Raw genomic sequence first — 23959 nt, 5'->3', positions numbered from 1 at the left:
ACTGTTTTAGTATCCTCGGTGATTACTTTCTCAATTTGTTTAGTAGCTATTTCCATTTGCCTTTCTGAATAAAAATTTTTCTGTAGTTGCTCATCTTGTCTCCTTCCCACTTTCACTGCTCTTCTAAAACAGAGCTTTATACGTTTGTGATCACTACCCAGACTTCTGGAGCCACATTCATCGATGTGCATTCCGTGAGCCTATCATACATCCGATGTGATATCAGTGCGCAATCTATCGTCGACTGCAGCCTTACTACCTCCTATGTTATTTGCCCTTCACACTTCTCGGTACTGTTACAAATGATCACATCAAGCCTCTCACACATATCCATGATCGTTTTGCCTGTTGGGTCGGTATGCCCTTCTATATCTCCCATGCGCGCATTCATATCTCCTAGAAAAATTATCCTGTACTCTCCTCCTAATTCCTCAATGTCCTTCGATATACACTCTACCATTGCCTGGTTTTCTTCTCTGGCCTTTGATCCCGTCCACAAGTGCATGAAGCCAAGAAGTGCCATTTTCCCTGCCACTCTACCTTTTAGCTATAAATGCTCGTTGCACTCCTGCTTGTCCCAGTCTGTGCTTTTATGAATGAATGGCCCATTACCACTTCCCTTTCTGCTGCCTTCTGTTCTATTACAATATTCCCACGCGTAGCCCAGATTGTTAGGAGGTTCTTTTATGTCCCTAAGATGTGTTTTTACAAAACCGTATACCACCGGCCTCTCCTCCTTGAGCTGTTCTTCTATCTCTTGCCACTTCAGCTTGTTCCTGCCACCATGCACGTTAATATGCTCTATGTCTGAATTGGCTCAGCCCTCATGGCTACGTCAATTTCTGCCCTGGACTCAATCTATCTTAGATACTGGTGCCACTTTAAAATTGTGTCTGTCCATACCACCTGTAAAAAGTCTCCCTGGTTGTGTTCCTCGTTACTAGCTATCCTGCACCACGAAGGGCCCCCGTGCCCCCACCGCCCCCTTCAAAAAAAGCTACTGCGCGTCCTGCAAGTCGCCAACCCACCTCATGACCTAGCCGCCCATTGAAGTGAATTCTGTCTCGTTGATAACCACCCCACCTATGCACCTCTCTGTTCATTTCCACCACCTAAAAGCATTTGTCCTGATTGAACAGCCATATCTCTTGTTTTGCGTTGACAACCGCGCTTTGCAGGTTGCCGTCACGCACCGGTACCTGCAGGTTCGTGCACAACACCACCTGTACCTGAGGAGAGGTGGCGGGCATGTCATCAACGCCTTTCACCAGTGTGGTTAATAGTCCTGCCGTGTCTTCATTTAAGACTTCGTTTAAACCACCTTAAATTATCACGAGGTTTCATCTATCAGCTGTTGTTTTGAGTTTTGTGCTCGCTTGCCTCATGACTGCTTCCAGCTTGCGTCCTGGAATCGTCCCTACGGCAACCTTCTTGTCCCCTTTCACCGTCTCTTCGGCTGCTTCTGCGCATCGATTGAAATTCGAGTTCCCGGCGATTATCACATGCTGTGACTTTTCAGCTGGAGCGTCCTGCACCTGAGGGTTACTTGTACCTGTTATGCCAGCTGTTTGTCCTCTCCCAGTCCTACCATAACTTCGCTGAAGCTAGGTCTTGCGACAATTGAAACTGCATAACCTGTTTTTTTCCGAACTTGCTTGCTCTTTCTCTGTCGTTCTGGTTGCCGGTGCCATACTGTTCTCTCCATCGGCCACCCCTTTGTTCACTTTAGCTAGTGCTGCCTCGGCGGACTTCAGCCTGTCTCCCATAGTCCTCGTTTTCTGTTGCGCTGTCGCCAACGCAGTCTCCAGCTCGGTGATTGTCATCAGCTGTTCACTCTGGGCAACCATCATTTCCTTTATTTTTTCCTCGACTTCACATTGCCTACACTTGGCGTTAGCCTCCTCTCCATCCACTTCTGCACTGGGGTCCATTTTCCAACCCATCCTGCATTCTGAACACTATACAGCTTTTTTATTCATGTCTTTCTGCCACCAATTGTCCTTATGAATAGTCTCACTCGATATTTACAAAACACGATCCCGGCCCTGCTAAATAGAGAGAGCCTAAACTCTACTACATATTTTGCGTGTTCAATGTACGTGCACCTCCCCCACGGGGGGGCACTAGAAAAAACACACAAATTTCAAACGCACACAAACGTACAAACTAGTAAATACCTTGTGACTGACTCCCGAACAAGCCTTTCAATGTAATAGATGCTACAAAAATTTTAACTGCTGCCTTGTTAATTATAAAGGCAAGCTCAAAATATGCGAACCCACTTATCTGCGCAGTCGATCAGGAGCAATAAAAAACACGTTCATCTATTGTGCCAGACAGAATTGCTGTGAAAGAGTCAAATGGCATCGGAAGCGCCACATAGAAAGCGGGAAACGAAAGGGGCCGCGTTACGACGCCTCGTCTCAGCGGAGTTTGCAAACTGAAGAAGAATCAAGTAACGTTGGTCTTGACAATGTTGAGGCCCCCGTGGGGCCGGATCACGATCTTGATATCCTTCCTGGGGAGCTGGGGCAGCCGGCCAGCACGGAAGATCCTAGCATTCATGCTGTTGTCGCTGCTGCGGCATCACGGAGCCTCATTTGTTGTCGACTTCGGCTCGTTAGGAGTCGCAGCGTTAGGATTCGCGCCTGCCAAGCACGCGCCAGCTCTTCTGGCGCCTACAGACTGCCAACCGAGGTCTTCTGTCGCGTCGTCAAGGTTTATGTACTCCCCAACAACGTGACATTCTATTTTTCTCGCAAAAAGCCCCGAGAAAAGCGAAAAGGGTGCCCGAAAACGGTGATGCGCCTGGCAAAGCGCTGGCGCGGGCTTACCTCGTTAGGCCTAGATCAAGGGGCGGCCGACTTGGGAGGAAAAACGTTCCATAACGTCAAAACAGTCCACTTATGATGTAGGTTTTAGCATCTAAATAGTCCTGGCACTTTCACTTATTCGACACAAACGAAGCTGGACATGCAGTCATAAAATTCAATCCAAGATCATTGTAGGAAACAGGAGCCGATCGAAGGTCGTATAAACACAGACGCAGAACCGCATCTCGCTTGACCCGACGAATGCAACGAATAAATGTCAGACTTCCAGCTGCTATTAACCCAAAGCATTATACGTGGCAATCAAGCTTTCTGTTTAACAGCCACGCCAGATCTAGGAAGTACTTTTCAAATAGACCCCAATGTTCATGAAACGTCAATTGTGGTTGCAGCGGTGGCTACCAATTTTTATATGCAATGCAAACGTATTCCTGTGATACAGCCCTCACGCAGGGTTAACGTGAAATATAGTTAGTGTTAGAAACATCGCTTCTGGTGTTTCTAACACTTATGTTTCCTTCAGGTTTTTTTGCGCAAGTGTAAGCAACTGTTATATAAACATTTACAACTGTTGTGCATTTGTTTTTGCGTACAAAATTTGTACATGTATTAACGTCATTTCAAAACATATCGCTCGATAAGAAAATAACACGGTCACCTTTCTTACGCATGCTTCGCATAACGACGATTCCCAAGGTATGTGGGATCTAATGCATTTTTTCAAGAGAACAATAACGCTACAAAATGTTACTGCGCGCTAGTTTAAAAAGTATTTCTTCAATATGAACGTGTGTCCGTAAACTGAAAAACTAAATTATCGACAAGAATGTTTGTTTGTTTATTCCCTAAACTAACTTGGCTCATCCTTTGCTAGCTATTCCGAAATTGCTTGGTCTCTTCTTCCCCACACATGCCAGTCCGGGGCATAGCGCGGTTGTGTGTGCCTGCCATCGTTACATTGCGTTCTTTGGTAGCCAGTTGTGCGGTGGCTTTTCAAACGCTGTATTCTGTACGCGTCTCCTGTGAATGCCAGGCACCTTGTCGAAATATGTCTCCATCTAGCATAGCGTTTCCTACATTTACTGTGAGGTAGGTTTCCTAACGCCGTAGCATACGAACCGACAGGGAAGGAACGCGAATATCTCCACTGCCGTGCACAAAGACGGCACGGCCAGGTTCGTTGACTCTCCGACACAGCGCAGAAATTGTTCCTGAGGTCGGTCGTGAACAAACAAGGCCTTATTTACCCATGATACCGCACATTGCAACAATCACGGGCTTGCGGGCTGGCAGGGAACTCCGCAAGACCAAGCAAATGTACGCTTGCCGGCAGGCGCTAGGGCCATCACACTAAAAGCAGCAGCCGAGTGCGCGTAAGAGAAACCGCCTGTGAGTGCCGCAGGTCTACAAGTTATGCAGGTCTGGGTGCATCCGCCCGGTGGCAGGCGAGCACCGAGTGAAGCAAGTTACCGAAGGAAGGATTGTCATGCAGGTCTGTGTGCATCCGCCCGCTGGCAGGCGAGCACCGAGCGAAGCAAGTTACCCGAAGAAAGGATTGTCATGGACGGCCTAAGAAGATCGGTGCAGCACCGTCACGTGTGCTGGCGTAACGTAAGTGGGGAGGAGGGATGCTGTCCAGGCAAGTTCGGACACGCATAACGCGCAGAAAACCAACGGACGACTCCGAACACATGAAAGGGCTTAGCAGCGAAACCACGGTGGCCATGCTCCCGGAGCTCGAGCAAGCTGCGGCAATGAGGTGCATATAAACTATATTCATGTTAGTTATCTTGCTCTCTTTGTATCTTATACGAATCGAAATATATTTTGCTTTGCGTATAACAAAGAAATTATATTTTTCTTTCACTGATGATTAGTAGAGTTTTGTGGAGCAGGGGCCATGGGTGGCCAAAGTGTGCCATGTATTTGATGCGAGGTAATATATGCCTAATGATTGCGATAGCAAGGCGTATTACAGCCGTATAAAGGCCTAAAAGCACGTGTAGTAGGAGAGCGTAAAATGTGTATATTAGGTTTGAAACTACGACAGTGATGCGCAATTTTGTGTAGGACGTGAAATGATCACAAGTGACCATGGTATCTACATGTGAGCGATTGTAAAATAGCACGAATGCCTCCTCGACCACATTAAAAACCAAAGGGTGAGAGGCAGGTGCTTCTCAGAGTAGCTACTGCAGCAAGAACCTCTACGGAGAGGTTATTTTACGGGTTTTTTTATATATTGCTACGGTGTGCCATAAATTAACCCTATAGGAAAGAGGACAACGTTTAGGGCGAGCTCGTGCTGACTGGGCTCCATTATGTATGCCTGCCTGTTTACCTAAAGCAAAGGTATTTTTCAGACGCCTTCTTTCCTAAGATTTTGATGGAGAGGGCGGGTCTTCCCACAGTCAACAACCACGACGATTCTACGCAACGGACGTTCCTTGGCTGTCTGTGCGATGCCTGATCAAGACGAGAATGAGACTTCTTCAGAGACTACCCCAACCATGCTTCGTCCAACTACGCAGCAACCAACAGCACCTAATCCAGCCGGTACTAACCGCACCATCTTCCAGACCCAACCACTTGACCCAGGCACCTTTTCAGGCAGTGGCAGTACTGAGGTATAGGAATAGCTTCAGCTGTACGAACGGTTGAGCGGTCTGTACAAGTGGTATCTGACGCTGATGTTGGCCAATATTAATTTCTACCTTGATGGTACAGCTAAAGTTTGGTTTTCCAAGCACGAGGAAGAAATAACGAGTTGGGATCTGTAAACAGAAACTAATTGATTTCTTCGGCAAGCCCATTGGGCTTCATCGTGCTGCGCAGAAAAAACTAGCGTGCCGACTCCAGTCCTGCACCGAATCGTACGTTACATATATACAACATGTGCTCGCCCTCTGCCGGAAGGTTGAGGACAAGATGCCGGAATTCGAAAAGGTCGCGCGCATCCTCAAAGGAATCGCCAATGAAGCCTTCAATATCCTCGTGTTTCGAAACTCATCGAGTGTAGACGACGTTATTAATTATTGCCGACGCTTCGAAGACCCGAAAAGTCGCTGTATCACTCCACACTTCTCGCATCTTCCCAACACGGCTGCGACATCCACCTGCGAAGACGCCCGTTTGCCACCAGTCCCTGCTGCTTCCGACAATATCGGGCGCATCGTGCGCCACGAAATTGAGGCAGCATCTCCCCTGTCTGACCAAGTCCGGGCCCTCGACAACTCTCGCGCCACGATTTCTTTGATCAAGAGTGCCGTGCGCCAAAAACTGGCCAATTCCAGACTTTAGACGCTATGTCCCGTTAACCGACCTGACTACCGATTACCCAGCACCTCTACCAAAATGTTACGAGGAGAAGGCGCCTGAAAAATACCTTTACTCTAGGTAAACAGGCAGGCATACAATATGGAGCCCAGAGAGCCCGAGCTCGCCCAAAACATTGTCCTCTTTCGTATAATGTTCATTTGTGGCACCCTGTAGCAATATAATGCTGAAGCATTGAAGTTCATATAAAAACGCAAATGTAACCGAGTTGGCACGGCCGCGATAGCGAGCGCAAGCTGTCACTCCTACGTAAGCGTGACGTCACCCGCCTGGCCTACTTAAACTCGTCACTATAGGCAATAAAGGGTTGTTCGACCCATGATATCGTCTCGTACACATGGTGGCAGCGGTAAACAGCCAGCATGACGACACCGCCTACGTTGCCGACACCGCCTGCATTGCCGACAACGCTCCTGCCGCCTCCGAAGCCCCTCGACACATCGCGAGACGCTTGGCTTGGGTGGAAGACCTCACTCACTAGCGACCAGTGGACCACGACAGTTTCCATTGAAGGCCGTCCGATGGTCTGCAAACTTGATACTGGGGCAAACTGTTGTGTGATTTCAAAGGAAGATGTTTTGTCGCTTCCGAGAAAGACTCGAGAAGCCTGCCGAGCCACGTTAACGAGTTTTTTCGGCCACAAAACGACTGCGCAGTTTAAAGTAAAGTTGTCGCTATCCGTGAACGATAAACAGCACGATGAAACCTTCTTCGTCATAGAAGAAAACGTGCCGGTGAGCCTCAGCGGAGCAGCAGCAGAAAGCCTTTGCTTGATTTATCGCGTTGATAGCGTCGAGACGCAGCAACTCTACCCGGCGGCTCAGGCCTTCACCAATGTTTTCACAGGATTGGGACAGCTGAAGAATTTTGAGTACGAAATGAAGCTCAAACCCGGCGCCGTCGGTGTTGTTGTGTCAGCCAGAAGCGTTCCGGTCGCCATTGAAGAAAAAGTAAAGGCCGAACTTCAACGCATGGAGGAGCACAACGTCATAACCAAGGTAACCGAACCAACAGAATGGTCAAGCTATATGGTAGCCGTAGTTAAAGGTGATAAAGTAAGAATTTGTCTCGACCCAACGGAGCTTAACAAGGTTATTCTGCGTGAACACTACCCTATGCCTGTTCTAGAAGAGGTCGCGCAACGACTAGCTGGAGCTAAATATTTTTCTACTTTGGACGCAACATCCGGGTTCTGGCAAATAAAACTTTCTGACAGCAGCTCCAGAATGTGCACAATGAGCACGCACTACGGCCGCTATCGGTTTATCCGCATGCCTTTTGGAATTGCTTCCGCCCCGGAAATATTTCAAGCAGCCATGCACCGCCTCTTGGAGGGCCTGTCTGGAGTAACGGTTGTAATGGACGACATATTAGTCTGGGGCACAACAAAGGAAGAACATGACAACAACTTGACCGGGGTGCTTGCACGCTGCCGTGAGCACAACCTCCGTCTGAACTCACAGAAATGTGTCTTTTTGCAGGAGCAAGTTCGCTACTTGGGACACGTTTTCACCACGCAAGGACTGAGCCTGGGACCCGATCGCGTCCAAGCCATTTTGGACATGCCAGCGCCAAGTAACAGTAAGGAATTGAAAGTCTTCCTTGGAACGATGAATTACGTGCAGCGCTTCATTCCTCGAATGTCTGTACTCACCGCACCACTTAGAACATTGCTGCGCAAAGATATTGCCTGGGTCTGGACAGAAAAAGAGCAATGCAGCTTCAATGAGCTGCGCCAAGCCTTAGTAACAGCGCCAGTGCTTGCTTACTTCGATCCGAAAAAGCCAGTCACCCTCTCTGTTGACGCCAGCCACATGGGCGTTGGCGCCGTTCTGATACAAGACGGCCGCCCTATCGCTTTCTCGTCTAGATCGCTCAGCGATCCTCAGACGCGGTACGCGCAGATTGAAAAGGAAGCTCTGGCGATTGTGCATGGCTGCGAAAAATTTCACGACTATATTTTCGGCCAATCTGAGGTTACGGTGGAAACCGACCATCGTCCATTGGTGCCAATTTTCAGTAAACCACTTCACCAGTGCCCACTTAGACTGCAACGAATGCGACTGACATTGCAGCGATACGCCATTAATCTACTGTACAAGCCAGGAAAAGAGCTGTTTTTGGCTGATGCGCTCTCTAGTTTTCCAAGCAAGGCGTTATTGACGGAAGAAGCCGAGCGCTTCAATGTTAACGTCATTGCCCTTGTTCCAGCTTCTGAGCGTCGCCTCGAGGAACTACGTGTGGCAACCGCCAAGGATCCTGCTCTGTCGACCATCCGATCCTATGCAGAGACTGACTGGCCGGAAAACAAAGAGGACGTCCCAGCAAGTGCCAGGCCATTTTGGGCGTATCGAGAAGAAATGCATACACAAGTTGGCCTCGTCTTTCGCAGCAACAAGGTAACCATACCAAGCGCTAAGAGAGCTGAAATCCTTCGGCTTCTTCATCTGGCCCACGCGGGGGTGGAAAAGATGAAAATTCGGGCTAGGAGTGTCATGTTTTGGCCATCCATGTCGAGTGACATTGACCAGGTTGCAGCATCATGCAAAGTTTGCCAGGCTCACCAAAAGCAAAACACTAAGATGCCTCTACTGTCGCATGATGTCCCCAGTCTGCCATAGGAAATGATTGGCATGGACTTATTCCATCACGGTGGTAAAGAGTTTGCCTTAATTGTAGACTTCTACTCCTTTTATTTTGAAATAAAGGAGTTTCGATACACAACAGCCCGGCACTTGAAGGAGTGGTGCGCGAAAGTTTTCTCTGTCCACGGCTTACCAGTGAAGCTCTGTAGTGACAACGGGCCCCCTTTTAGTAGCCAAGAGTTCCGTGAATTTCTGCATGAACTAGGAGTCACCCACGTGACGTCAAGCCCTTATCACCCTCGCGCAAATGGCATGGCCGAAAGGGCAGTTCAAGAAGCGAAAACGCTGCTGAAGAAGTGTTCGTATAACAGCCCAGACTTCCATTTAGCTCTGCTTGAGTTGCGCAATACTCCACGTGATGCTATTCTGATGTCACCTGTGCAGAGGCTGATGGGTCGACAGACGAGAACACTGCTCCCGGTTCCCTCCTGCCACCTGAAGCCGGCCCCATTGCCCAACAGGAAGGTGCACTCCCGTCTCCAGGAGATTCGCCACAAGCAGAAGGTCTACTACAATCGAGGTGCTCGGGACCTGCGCGCCCTCTCACCGGGTCAGAGGGCCTCGTTTTACGACACGCACACACGGACGTGGTCCCCGGTCGTTGTGCTGGGATCAGCGGGAGCTCCACGCTCCGTACTGGTAAAAACAGAAGATGGCCGAGAAATGCGACGCACACGGGAACATCTCCGGGAGGTTCCAGAGCTACCATGCCCCGACACTACCACAACACCTTCCTCAGGCTTGCCAGACTCGGGTCCCGTTCCAGAGCCGCCACTACCACGGAGAAGCACTCAGGAACGTCGCGAGCCTCGTCGGTACCCCATGCCAGAGCGACCTATATTGCCCCAAGGAAAGGAAGATGTAACCGAGTTGGCACGGCCGCGATAGCGAGCGCAAGCTGTCGCTCCTACGTAAGCGTGACGTCACCCGCCTGGCCTACTTAAACTCGTCACTATAGGCAATAAAGGGTTGTTCGACCCATGATATCGTCTCGTACACAGCAAATAATAAGTGATATTTAAGAAGTGGTTCTTTGTCAATGAACATCCCAGGTTGAAGTGGAATGTGTTCACGGTAAGGTAACAGAAAGTGCTTTTTTCGAATAGAGTCTAGATTGATGCGTTGGATGAAGATGTATGAATATGCTACGGGTTTCGCTTATGTATGATGCAGAATCTTTGAACTTCATCTAAAACGCAAATAATAAGAAATATTTTAAAAAATAGTTCTTTGCCAACGAACATCCTTGGATGTAGTGGAATTTGTTCACGGTAAGCTAACAGAAAATGCTTTTTTCTAATAGAGTCTAGATCGATGCAATCTATGAGGATATGGTTGACGTTAAGCGATTCCCCACATTTACCATACAAAGGTGGATCACCGCACAAAAGGTGTGAGTGTGTGCTGTGTGTAAGTCCTGTTCGTAGCCTTGTAACTGTAACTTATGTGTGACGTGATTTTAACACTGCCGGGCAATTACCAAGGAACGGCTTGATGACATGTAATTTATTTTCTTTGTGACTCTCTGATGTGCTCCGCCAATAACCTCTAAGCTTTCGTTTAAGATATGGTTTTAGGTCAAGAGCAGGGATAGCTACGAATGTATTGGCAGTACTGTAGCGGACGGATGCCACTAGCTGGTCCACCATCATGTTACCTTGGATCTCACGGTGTCTTGGCACCAAGCACACACCAACATGCTGTTTAGGCTTGTACACTGTGCATGGTATTGAATAAAGCGAGACAAGGACAGGGTTTTTGTGCTTTCTAAGCGTTTTCAGAGCTTTTACGACGCTTAGGGCATCTGTGTAGATTACTGCCTTTTGTAGATTTATTTCTTTAATGTGCATAACGACCACAAGTATCGAAAAAGCTTCTGCAGTGAACATGCTTGTGTTAAGATGCAGAGCGCTGGAATCGAAAAAGGATGAACTGACCGCTGCGTATGAAACAGGAGTGTAAGACTTTAAGGCATCAGTAAAAAGTTCAGGACAAGTGTATTTATGTGGCCGTTCCATGAAGTATGTGTGGATGTGTACAATAGGTGCATGCTTTGGGACCTCTAAGAAAACACATCGCAGTCTATAGACTGCCACTGCCACGATGACAAGTGTGCTGTAGGATGCATCAAAAGGAGGTCAAGTGGACACCAGTTTCCTGAACAAGGCTCTCACACGAATAGAGTAGGGTTGTCGCCACGAAGGCCGATTGTAACACAGTGCAAAACTCGACATACCATTACAAGTCGAATGTGTAGGGTGTTCTTTATATGCATTCACTTTAAATAATATAGCAAGGACGTGTAAGACCTCCAAAGTTCCAATGACCACTCGTTCGATTCTACGTACAGGACCTCTACAGAACAAGTACCAAAAGGACCCTTAGTGAGCCGGATGCCTAAGTGATGGATCGAGTCAAGCATTTTCGAAGTGCTTGGTGTGGCAGAAAGATAGACAATCACCCCATAATCTAAGCGCGCGCGTATGAGGATTTCAAAAAGATTCATGGGACATTTTCTATCACTGCCCCACGATGTGCCCGACAAGACGTTTAGTACATTCATAGCTTTCAGGCATTTGTTTTTGAGATTTTTTATGTGCGGTACAAATGTCAATTTCATATCTAAAGTTATGCCTAAGAATTTGTGTTCAGTTTTCACAAGTCTCTGGCCGTGAAGATGATTGGTCGGATAGGAATGGAAACCACTCTTTCTTGAAAATAAAACGCATGTGCTTTTTCGCGGGTTAAGGGTGAACCCATTTTCGTCTGCCCATTCAGTATCCTAATTTGAATTCTGCAATCATTGAAATCCTGTAATCATTAACCCTGTGAGCTACTTCTCGCACATTTCATGATTGCAGGACTTAAAACTGATCTGAACATCGTCAACATATCTGAAATAAGAGATATTGTGTGGAATGTGGAAGTTTAGGGTAGTCATTTTTACAAGAAAAAGCGTGCAGTTCGAGACACCACCTTGCGCACTCCCGTCTCTTGCACAAATGTTCGTGAGAGGACATAACCCACGCGGACACGAAAAGTGCGGTTGAACAAGTAACTTTAAATTATCGTAAGCATGTTACCTCAGACACCAAAGTGCGAGAGGTCTCGCAGTATGCCAAAAAAGTCAGGTGGTGTTATAAGCCTTTGCTATATCGGGAAACAATGAAAGAAAGAATTGATTATGGACAAAAACATCACAAATTTGCCCCTCGATTCGTAACAAGTGGTCAGTAGTGGATCTATCCACACTGGTTTGGGCCCAGTAGATTGTTTCCGGAAAATGGAAAAAGCGGTGGTTAACCATCTTTTCGAAAAGTTAACGCAGGCAGCTCGTGAGGGCCATAGGCCTGCAGTTTGTGACGGATGATGGATCTTTGCATTGTTTATAACTGGAATAACAATGGCTTCTTTCCAGAAAGAAGGAATCTCGCCGAAAAACCAAAATGGCATTATAAAAAGAAGGAAGCACTTTTTGTGTTTAAGAGAGCAGGTGTTTTAGCCTTTCATACTTTACTCGGTCGGAACCAGGAGCGGATCTATTACAGCAGTTTAGTGATGCCTGACGCTCAGCTAAGACGAACGGTTCAGTGTATGGTTCGTGTTTTATAGGTTTGCGTTCTAGTTTCTGGCTTTCGATTATTGTTTTGTATCTCTCGAAGAATATTGTATAGTGCGATGAGCTGGAGACCTGTTCTAAGTGTGCCCCGAAAAATTTCGCCTAGTCTTGTAGCTGTAGCCTTGTGTGTTCGCTAGAGGAAGCGAATGAGATTGCCATCTTACTATCTTTCGTACCATGTTCCAGACTCTCGCCTCCTGTGTATATGAAGTTATTCCTGATAAAAACTTACGCCAGCTTTCTTTTCTTGCCTGTCTGCGTGTTCCACTGTCTTGGGATTTTATCTTCCTAAAGTTGTCAAGGTTATCGGCTGTCGGTGAATCCCTGAACAACTTCCATGCCTTAATTTGCTATTTTTGAGCATTTTGACATTCACTATTCCACCAAGGAACGCGTCGTTAGGTGCACGGTTCCGTTTGTGGGATGCATTATGCATGTTGCAGCATCAATTAGAAAGCTGTGAAAAATTCAACAGTTGCATTTACGCTCATATCACGTAAATTAAATGAACTTAGGCGAGTCACGTTTCGAAGCTTTTCCCAGTCAGCCTTGTCAATCTGCCATCTCGAAGCCTGTGGAGGGCATGCGTTATCTATTGATGTGCTCAGAATTATTGGAAGGTGGTCACTTCTGTAGGGATTAATACTAACTTTCTATTTGAGTAGAGGTAGGAGTGATGGGGATGTAATGCAATGATCTATGGACGAGGAGCTGTTGTTGGCCCGGCTGTATTATGTTGGTTGCTTCTGATTAAAAAGACAAGCGCCGGATGAGAAAAGGAACTGTTCAGTTAGACGACCTCGTGCATCGCAACGAGAATCACTACGTAAACTACTGTGCGCATCAAAGTCTCGAAGAACCAGATAAGGTTCTAGCATTTTTTTATTAAAACCTGAAATTCTTGTTTTTGGAGCTGGTGACGCGAGGGTATGCAAAAGAGAGCAAATGGTAACGAGTTTATTGAAGATGACAGCTTGAATAGCCACTGCCTCAAGGAATGTTTGAAGGGGTAACTGTGAGCATAAGATTCCTTGATTGACTATAATGGCTACGCCACCAGATGATGCCATACCATCATCCCGGTCCTTTCGGAATGTAACGTAATGGCGTAAGAAGTTCATGTTTTCAGGTTTTAGGTGTGTTTCTTGTACACACAACCGTTTTGGCGAATGTTCATGTAAAAGTTCTTGGATATAATTGAGGTTTCTAAGCAGTCCTTTGATGTTCCATTGTAAAATTTGTGTCTCCACTTTACGTGAACAGTAGTGGTGTGTGTACAAAAATGGGTTTTAAGCTGAAGGGCCCATTCCACGCCAATCAACACGTACTTTATCTCTTTTGAAGCAGTCATGAGACTCTCGTTATTATTAATGAGGAAGAGTAGGGGACCCAGGACACTTCCTTGCGGGACGCCAGACGTAACGGGGAGAGGTGCGGATGTATGATTATTGACATGGACTAACTGATGACGGTTAGTGAGAAATTCAGCAATCCAGTTTAAAATGGCCGGGGGCAAGTTTAAACGAGATAGCTTTAGTAATAGCCGTTTATGCGGTAACTTTTCAAATGCTTAGGGATAATCGAGAAAAATAGCGTCAACCTGGGTGTCTCTGTGGAGGTTAATGTGCAAGTCATGGGTGAAGATGGCAAGTTGCGTCTCTCATGATAAGCCTTTGCGAAAGCCATGTTGGGCAGGGTGAAAGAAGTTAGCGGTGTCTAGGAAGTGCGTGATTTGGGTGTAGATTACATGTTCCATTATCCTGCAGGGTGCACTTGTAAGAGAGATTGAACGGTAGTTAAGAGGTGAGTTTTTATTTCCTGATTTGTAAATCGGAACGACCTGCCCGCTCTTCCAATCGATGGGAATGCTGGAGGATGATAAAGACTCGGCGAATATTAGTTTCAAGTTAGATGCGCACACATGTTTGTATTTTTTAACAGTTTAGAATTGAGACCGTCTACCCCGGGTGCTGATGATCACTTTAGTTTTTCGATTATTAGCATTATGCCATTTTCGGTGAATTCGATGGGTGGCATGACAGAATGTAAACGTGCAGGCGGTGACGGAAAAAGAGTGGCAGGTTCAGTAGTAAAGGCAGATGAAAACGTGACGTTAAACACATTGGCACACTCTTGGTCAGTGATCATTATGTCATTATGATCTGTGAGCATGATAGTTTCAGGTATCTTGGGTTGCGAGATTCGCCAGAATTTTCGGGGGTTGTTATGTAATACAATGGGTAGCGTATCATGAAAAAAAAGAATATTTTTCGCGACCAACGGCTAAGAGGTAGTTTTTCTCAACCTCATAATAATTGCTGCACATCACAGAGGAATTGTGTTGCTTTCCGGAGCGAAATAGCCTTTTCTTCTTGTTTTTAGGGTTTTTACCTTTTTTGTGAACCATGTTTTGTGATGATTGGCCAGGACAGTTATAACAGGAATATGTTTAGAAGCAAGTTCAGTAAGTTTGCTATGAAATATCGACCAATTATCCTAAAGTGTTCGAATGTGGAATTCGGAACAGTGGATAGGGTAGAAGGAGATAAGTTCGTTGTTGATCACGTCATAGTCACCTTTGTCATATAAGCGTACCGTTTTATCTCATGATTCTCGTTTCAGAAAGACAAAAGCGAAAGCGGCATGAATCACTTTATGGTTACTAATTTCTTTCAGCAAAGTCATTGAAGATATACTGCAAGGATTTTTAGTTAAAATGAGATCTAGAATGGTGGCGGAGTCCTGTGTGACGCGCGTATTTTTCGACACAAGCTGATTAAAGTTTTAATTGAAACAAACATCACGAAAACTGTTTCGACTTGGCATAGTGACGATGGTGGATTGTCGTTCTCTTTATTATGAGGCAAATTAAAGCCTCCAAATAGCAAAACTTGCGTGTTTGCGTATTTTTTTGTTAGTGTGTCTCGCACACAGTTCAGTTTATTAGTAAGTTCGCTGTTTCGCACACAGTTCAGTTTATTAGTAAATTCGCTATTTGCTAGAAGGGGACGGTAGCACAACGAATATCTAGTGCCCAAGGAAGGACATATACACAAGGTGAACCCTTGTCGCCTGGAGGATGGAAGTAAATAGAAGTGAGGAGATGGCAGGAAATATTTAAAGATAAAGAAACGAAGATCAGGGGAGAGAGAGATCGGAAAAGGCGACTGCTAATTTCCCCTAGGTGGGTGAGTCCAGGGGTGCCGTCTACGTGAAGCCGGACCAAAAAGGTGTGTTGGCTCTTTCGGAAAGCCTTGAAGGTCCAATCATCTAGCGTCGGCTCAACCCCCAGGATCTCCTTTCTCCGTACACTACTAAGCCACGCATGGCGAGGGATGGGAGGGAGTCGAAACCCCCCTGTTTGCTCGGGTTCATGGTGCTGCCAAACACCAAACACCTGCTTGCGCAGACACTCCTGCGGGGATTTCTCTTTGATTCATTCCCATCTGAAATACTGTCATCTAGTCTGGAGTACATGCAACAGAAGACACCGAACCTGTTCCTTCTTTACAAAAAAGAAGCTTGAAAATGATTTCCTCTTATCCACCCTCATTACCTGATTTGCTGTATCCAACTTGAACGTACTACCGTTCTCTCAGTTATATAAATTTTGCTTAGCGACAATGATTGTCCACGAAATAAAACCCTATTATACCGCCTTCCGAAACGAATATTTAACAAGACAACTAGCATACAACCTACGTACTACGTCATTGACGCCATCAAGACCGTGGAATATCTACGGCACTAGAACTTTAGATTATCAAATTATTTTGTTGTATAATGCACAACCATTCTTAATCAAACTGGCCGATGAAACCACATGTATATGGGGTTTAAGAAAGTACAGCTACTTCTCATGTTTCCTGCAGCTGTATAGGTTTTTAATGACGCATCGCAAAATGCTGATGTTTACCTTTCGCTTATTATTGTATGTGCTTCATATGCAAATACATTTGCATTCTTTATTACAATTGCTGAAAACGTTTTTCTTATATTCATGTCAAAATGTTTCTATTGCTCTCATTCTTTTGTGCATATCACGCAATGACAGGTTAGTTACTTCTATATTTTGAAAATTTTTTCCTCCTTTTTGTTCCTGCTAGCTGTCGGATATGTAAGTCCAGGGTAAAGACCTCGTCAGGAGACCCATAAAATGCCTTTTGCCTTAACTCGTGGTCATACATTTGTGTATATATCGGAATTTAAAAAATGGCAGATCCCGCGTACAGTGAAAATTGATTATATATATCAAACACAAAGCAGGAAGATTGATATGTCACTTTAAAGTCCTCACAACATTACGAGGTGGAGCTAAAATATGCCTTAGTTGACCTCCATGTGATGATTATCACGTTTGGAAGTGTCATTTACCTTCGTCAACTATTCACCTCACCTGATTCCAAATTTGTCATACTGAATTACGTGCGCAAGGAGACGGTGGCCAGCCTGTGGAGGACGCCTGTGGTCTTAGTGTCCGAGATCACCGACAAGACACTCTTCATCAGGCTCAAACCATGGCGTCGCCTTCGATCAGCCACGCAATAATTGGACAAAGTGCCTCTTTCTTTTGCCATTCTGCACCACATGCTACGAAGACATGCACACCCGACATTAGATTGCATAAAAGGAAGAACCACACATCAAAGGCTGGCAGGTGCTTCAAGAGCCCCATCGAAGGACATTGGTCTATAGATTGTGACCATCGTGTAATTTGTTGTAAGTGCAACGGAAGGCCTGCAACGGTTCTTTGCAACCACGAATATGCGCAAACGAAGCACCTAAATGAAGCAAGGGCCCCTCTTTGAAAAGTGAAAAGGAATGAATCATCATCGCAACATAACAAAGACGCGGCCCTACTACAGATATTTCGTGCATGGCTAACAACCGAAAATGACTTATGCTTTATCAGAGGCGTATCGGATAATGAAAGCCAGCGATCATTTACTGGAGAAGACATATCTGAAACGGAAATATTACCTATAGTGCGCACCATCGAAATGAATGTCAAAACATTTGGAGAAGCGAGCGGATCGCCTAAAAGAAGACATACCACGCATAATGTCGAAGCTATAATAGTACTATTCTTCTGTGAGCAGCTGATGCAACTTCAACCCACGAACATATTCGCGCCTCAGCTGCCACGTGAAAAGAAGTTTATTGGAGACACGACTGCGAGTACTGAATTGAAAAGTGAGAATGGAAGGCGCTTGCGCATGGGAGCGGACTGAATGTGGAAGTTTTTGCTAAACGGAATTTTCCTGGACGAGCGACAACATGGCCTGGTGTTCATCAACACAAAACTTGGTTGGACCTTTCAAGGATCTATTCCGTGCGAAGAACAGCATTTTAGGAGCACTGCTACTTTTACCATCTGTGTTCTTTACACAAGCTGCGTGGACACAGACATCTCTCGCTCTTTGCAAAAACTCTTGTTTGTCGGTATTGAGATCGAGAACAAGACAGTGCGGTCATTTAACGAGGAAGTGCATCACAACGATCGGCGATTTGATGTTAAACTTGCTTCTAGGGCACGTAGCTCAACTCAAGCAAAGAACCAAGCAGCAGCCGAGCCTACGCTTCACAGATCAGCACGACATATTGCCGCAGGACGAGAACTCAAGCAACGACATGACAAGTCGATCAAGCACCACCACTGCGACAGACGTTTCGGCGACCATTCTTTAGAAGACGATGGCACGTTTATAAACGACAGGCGTCCCATCAGGATACGAACACGCATTAAGGAAGCTCACATCACGTGGGGAAAGAAAACACCGGTGATATGCTGAACCGGTAACTCAGCTAATCGGTATAGATGCCAGACTCCGAGTTTCGTAGACACGCAGCGCTACCTGTCGACGCAGTTTCGAGTAGTGCAGGCCAACTTCAGTGCACAGTTTCCTGCGCAACCAGGTGCCACTATAGCGAACGAAACAACGATTGAGCAAAATATTACGTGTATGTGCACATTGAATACTTAGAAATACAGCTACGAATTTCTCTCCGCTACTCGAACGTGTCACCAAACCGCCATATAAAGTGCTTGCTGGTTCACTCGCCAAAACGACGGTGAAAGCAAGATCAAACGCCACAGCTCCGCACTCTACAAAAAAGACCCCGGTCAACGCTACTGTTTTGTTGCGAATTGCCCCGGACGTAAATGACTTATGTTTTGCTGATTTCCGCTGCTTTCGTGAAGCAGAACGGCAAAAGCGCTGAACGCGGGCCATCGCGAAAGTGTTAATTGGGTAAGCAAATTACTCGCGTTCTCCACAGCCGGTTGCATGATAAAGTGGAATAATGCAGGTGATATGATAATGTGCCCAATCATTACCACGGAGAACCATGAGAACTTTGATTATGAAGCTTAACAGAGCCTCGGGCCTCGGTGCGCTCTATGCAACAGTAGACAAGTGACGCGCGCGATAAACATCGCACAAGCTGCGACCACCGACAATCGGAAGTGGTCACCACCACACAGCATTACGCAAGTAAGGGAGGGTTTGAAGGCTCCAAGTTTCTACTTCAACTAGGAAATGCGAAAACGTATGCCACACAGGTGAATCACAAAATGAACGCGGCCACAATCAGGTTTTTCTTGCCGTTGGTCTCCGCGATTGACGGAGTTATCTAGGTGGCCTCGGTTTTGCCTTTCGTTGTTCACTGAGAAAGGGGACACGCATATATCCCCATTTTCAATATGTAGAACTGAAGACAACCGTCAAATTAACGTTTTAGCAGCGGTTCAAAGCACAGGAAGTGAGGGATCAATAGAGTGCTACTGCAGAGATGAAAATTGACAGGGCCATTCGGGCCACATAAAACGAGCTTCGTACCACTGATCGTCAGATAGATTGCCCGTGTATGTACTTCATCGCTTTAGCATCATGTGTATCCCCGAGTTAAACGTATTTAGGTGTTAAAGAACGTACGACGGTGTGCTTGCATCGAACTAGATCTCATGCGAAGGTCGATTGCACTTAAATTGCAGCACACCGAAATAACTGAAACATCTTTTACGTTGTACCCGCAGTTTGCTTTGATGAGCTTGCTACTTTTCTGAAGCGAAGTGGGCTTGACGGAATAAGCTTGCCAGGTCCTTGATATTCAAGAAACCGCGCCTCAAAAACGACAAAACCGGAGGGCCTACGCACATTCGCTTGTGGACGGCTCTCTTCGCACTACCCATTTATGGCCGGCAAGTTGATGGGCGCGCTGATGGCGGCATTTTTCTTAGTACCGCATGGGCAGAATCTGACGTCCATGCTGGCTCACCAAGATGTACGTTGTACCTCATGGTGGTGTTTGTGCGATGATAGTGGAAATTTGTGCTTGTTTGAGTGGGAAGATCCGTGCACGCGGGTAAATGTGAAATTTCAAAGTGTTCGACGCGTGCTCAGTTTTGAGCAAACGTGAAAAGTGCACTGGGAAAAACTCGTCAGTGCGATCGTATGCAGCTGCTCTTCAGAAATGATCAAAGTGGATTTTGTCGGACGGACTAGTGTGGCACTAATCATGCGTGAATAGTGTTTGAAGCAAGTGCACCTTAGTTATTCTTAAATGTGTGCTTGTCAGCCATTTTGGTAAAGATTTACACCCCTTTCACAATGGTATTCCATCTAACTATTCACTTCTGGCCGCTGAGTGTATTGAATATTCAAGAAAGAGGACAACGAAGAGTGTGAACGAGGGGAGAGCTCGTGGCTGGTGCGCGCCGAAAGAACGTTTGGCCAGACACTGGACACGATTGCTACCTCTCTGATCCACTAAACCTTTGTTTTCACTCCCTCCACCGGCGAAGACTCCTATTCTTTAACAAGACCTCTGGTGTCGTTGATGCCTGTTGCCGCCATTACCTCACTGCTGCCGGCAAGACCTCTTCGGCGCGCTGATCGCCTGCTCCAAGGCTCTCAGTGTCGCCCATCAGATTAGGTATAGAAGCCAACGTTCTTCACGGTGATGACCCGGCCTTCCTCACGAACAACCCACAGGCTGTCGGTCATAGATATAGTATCTTTCTCCCTCCTTACTTTATATATACCTTTCAAATTGCGCAAAGGACTAAGGGGGGGGGGGGCGTAGCGTCTTCATCGTCAGCATCATCCCATTTCAGGCACAGCACTGCCCCTCTCGCGCTCCTCGTTCTCGGAGGTCAAAGCGCTCGCTGAAAGAGAACGAGTCTTCACGACTGGTGGTACGGACGCAGGCAGCCGCCGCCGCTTTGCTTTGGCTCTGAAGTATAAATTGGCGAGATCCCCACACGTCTTTCTGCCTGTCGCTAAAAGTCCATGGTCGGCCAAGCTCACTCTACAGTTTTTCCAAAAGTCTCACTACACCAGAGAGAACCCACTACCCACTGCCAGGTAGGAGGTCTGCAGCTCAAACAGAACGGGGCACCACTTCACAACGAGGGCAGCCAGCTCGCTTATAGTTCACCGACTTTACGATGGCAGCCGCGAATGCACGAGGCGTGGCTGCAAGGTGCGTGCAGTATCGAACCACTGAAAGCCGCTGAGACGAGCGCTGGTAGAAGCGCCTTGCCGTCCCACTAAAATTTTGGCCGAGGCCCGAGCGTGACATGCAGAGACAACCGACACACGGTTGTCAGCAAAACAAGAGGGATTGACAGCGAAACCAAGTTGGTCACGTTTCCGGAGCTCAACCGAATTGGGGAACGAGACACTGATAGAGGGGTACGCTAGATTCCCACAATACACTAGCGTGAACACTGGCGCTAGTGTTTATGGGAGCTGCAACGCATGGCGCTTCAACGAGCACTTCGATCTGCACACAATACTACTAAGTCTACAATATGCACACAACTACTACACTTACGAAAACACGTCCACACACTTTGCAATGCATGGTCAGAAGCAAAAAAAAACTGCAGCATAAACAATAGTCGCGCACTGCTTCGCACGAAACCAATTCCCACAAGGCCTCAAATCTGACGAATGTTTTCGTTTTTGGCTCCCGCTTTTGGCCTTTGAGCTTTGAGAGGCGCCTCGAGGTGCCTTATATTGCTTTTGTTTGTGTATATCGCCATGAACAACCAAGCTGATGAAATATCGCTATCCTACTTTCTTGTTACGGATTTTAAAGCTCTTTCAATGTAGCCCATTGTGGCCGGAGTTGTTTACCACCAAAGGCGTAATATACCAAGCATAAAAGTGAGCAACCTTTGAGATGCAGTAAGACCGGCCACTGCCCGGACGCTTGATCCTACCTAGTAAAAACTGTGTCTTCCACAAATGATCAGCAATATTGTTTTTCGGGCATTCGCGTTATGGCGATGAGCGTCAGGTTGTTAGTGCATTAACCAGAACGTCTCCCACCTTCACTTTGCGCTACTATTAGCGGTGCACCGTAGAGAGATCATGAAGGCATCACAATACCTTCGTTGAGACAGGCGTCAATTTCTCTTATTATTTCTGCTTTGTATTCTTGTGAGCCTTTGCGTAGGCCGTGATGAACTGGCTTAGCATACTTAGTACGATTGAACTTCATTTAGTAGAGAATAACCGTCTGATCTATATAAGGTGGACTTTACTGGCTTAAACTAAGAGGAAGGTAAGTATGGTATACTCGCTGGGACACCCGAAGCCGCTAGCCAATGGGTAACATCAAGATGAGGTGTTGGCAGGAAATAAGGCTCACTCACCATGGCTGGCTCTGCAATAGCTGCATAAATCCCACCTGGCTCAAAACGACCAGGAGTAACTGAAGAAGCAGCGAGGACAGTATGCCTGGAGTCAGTAGGCTGCGCGAAGGCCTTGCATCACTCAGCTCGGCGCACGGCTCCGCGTAGCTCACTGCATAACATTGTTGCTTCATCTTAGTATAAGACATCATGTACGATTTAAATGCGCAGCCGCTGCCCTGTGTCTGACTACGAGAAGTTATTTAAATGTTAGAACCGGAAAGCCGTCGCGCCAGAGAGCGTCAGTTAGTAGTGATCCTAGATATAAAGATATGCGTTAAAATAGAGACGATAAGTCAGCTGGCAAGCCAGAATAATGGACTGCCAAAATACTTTTTTTGGTAAACTTGGCCTCGCATCAAGTAGAATTTTTTTTCTGTGTGATCTGGCATGTGCGTTGAAGACTGCAGTATTAGTTCTTCCTTCCTGATCCTTTCCTCCTTCAAGTTCTCCCTTATGTTCCCTCCTTTCTAAATGAGTAGATAGGTGTTGTGGCTATTCAGGACACAACTGTGAGCTTGTTCGCTTCTCTGTCTCGCGTGTACTCATATCTTTAATGAAAAGCTTTTTTTTAAAGAACGCCAGCAACATTCAGTTTATCTATCTATCTATCTATCTATCTATCTATCTATCTATCTATCTATCTATCTATCTATCTATCTATCTATCTATCTATCTATCTATCTATCTATCTATCTATCTATCTATCTATCTACCTGTCTGTCTGTCTGTCTGTCTGTCTGTCTGTCTGTCTATCTCTCTATCTATCTATCTATCTATCTATCTATCTATCTATCTATCTATCTATCTATCTATCTATCTATCTTCTATCTGTTTGTATGTCTGTCTATCTATTTGTCTGTCTGTCTGTCCATCTATCTATCTATCTATCTATCTATCTATCTATCTATCTATCTATCTATCTATCTATCTATCTATCCATCTATCTATCTATCTATCTATCTATCTATCTATCTATCTATCTATCTATCTATCTATTTGTCTGTCTGTCTGTCTGTCTGTCTGTCTGTCTGTCTGTCTGTCTGTCTGTCTGTCTGTCTGTCTGTCTGTCCAGCCGCTGCCTTCTTGACTGGGTGGAGAAAAGGACGCATGATGATAGCTTATATTATTAAAATGATGGCGTGCCTGCCATGATCAGGGGCACAACACCGCATCAGTCGTGCACCAATTACGCGTCCTGATTGCGCAGAGTGCTCTCTTCTGTGGCGCTGTGTGCTTCACGGCTGCCCAGCGTGAAGTTGGCCACGATCTTCTGCTGCCAGTTTTCCATGTTTCATCGTTAGCTACGCTAACATCGGATGACATAGCTGCTTCGATTTGGCAACAAATTTTTCATCACTGATCCACGCCACAGATGGCTCAGGATATAAAAGCTACCGAGTAGCCGGCAAATTAGGGCACAACAACCATCAAACATGCATCATTTACCCGTTCCGATTGTACAGAGTGCACTCTTCTGCGGTGTGGTGGGCTGGATGGCTGCCCAGCATGAACATGGGCATGACCTTCTCTTGCCGCCTTTCCAAGTTTCATCACTACCTACGCTGACATTGCATGACATCACTGCTTCTATCTGGCAACAAGTTTTTTCTCAATGACCCACGAAACAGCTGGCTCAGGATGTGAAAGCTACCGAGCTGCCGGCGAATTTGGGCACAACACCGCATCAGACATGCATAATTTACCCGTTCTGATTGTGCAGAGTGCTCTCTTCTGTGGTGTAGTGTGCTGGACGGCTGCCCAGAGCAAAACTGGCCACGACTTTTTGCTGCCACCTTTCCTATTTTATCACGCTGACATCAGA

General features: G+C 46.3%; 1 protein-coding gene across 5 annotated transcripts in view; it reads right to left on the bottom strand.

Moving 5' to 3' along the window:
• Positions 1-23959, bottom strand: part of LOC119170521 (polyamine-transporting ATPase 13A3) — a 1084416-nt gene that overhangs the window by 102724 nt on the left and 957733 nt on the right. For all 5 annotated transcript variants that reach the window (XM_075890967.1, XM_075890969.1, XM_075890968.1 and 2 more), the window contains one exon: positions 22096-22246. In XM_075890967.1, coding sequence (XP_075747082.1) covers positions 22096-22246 — 151 coding nt within the window. The remainder of the gene's footprint in view (positions 1-22095; positions 22247-23959) is intronic.

This window comes from Rhipicephalus microplus, chromosome 3 (genome assembly GCF_043290135.1).
Source record: "Rhipicephalus microplus isolate Deutch F79 chromosome 3, USDA_Rmic, whole genome shotgun sequence".
NCBI classification, from domain to species: Eukaryota; Metazoa; Arthropoda; class Arachnida; order Ixodida; family Ixodidae; genus Rhipicephalus; species Rhipicephalus microplus.
Note: the sequence above shows the minus strand (reverse complement) of the source record. Positions and strands in the feature narration are given on the sequence as shown.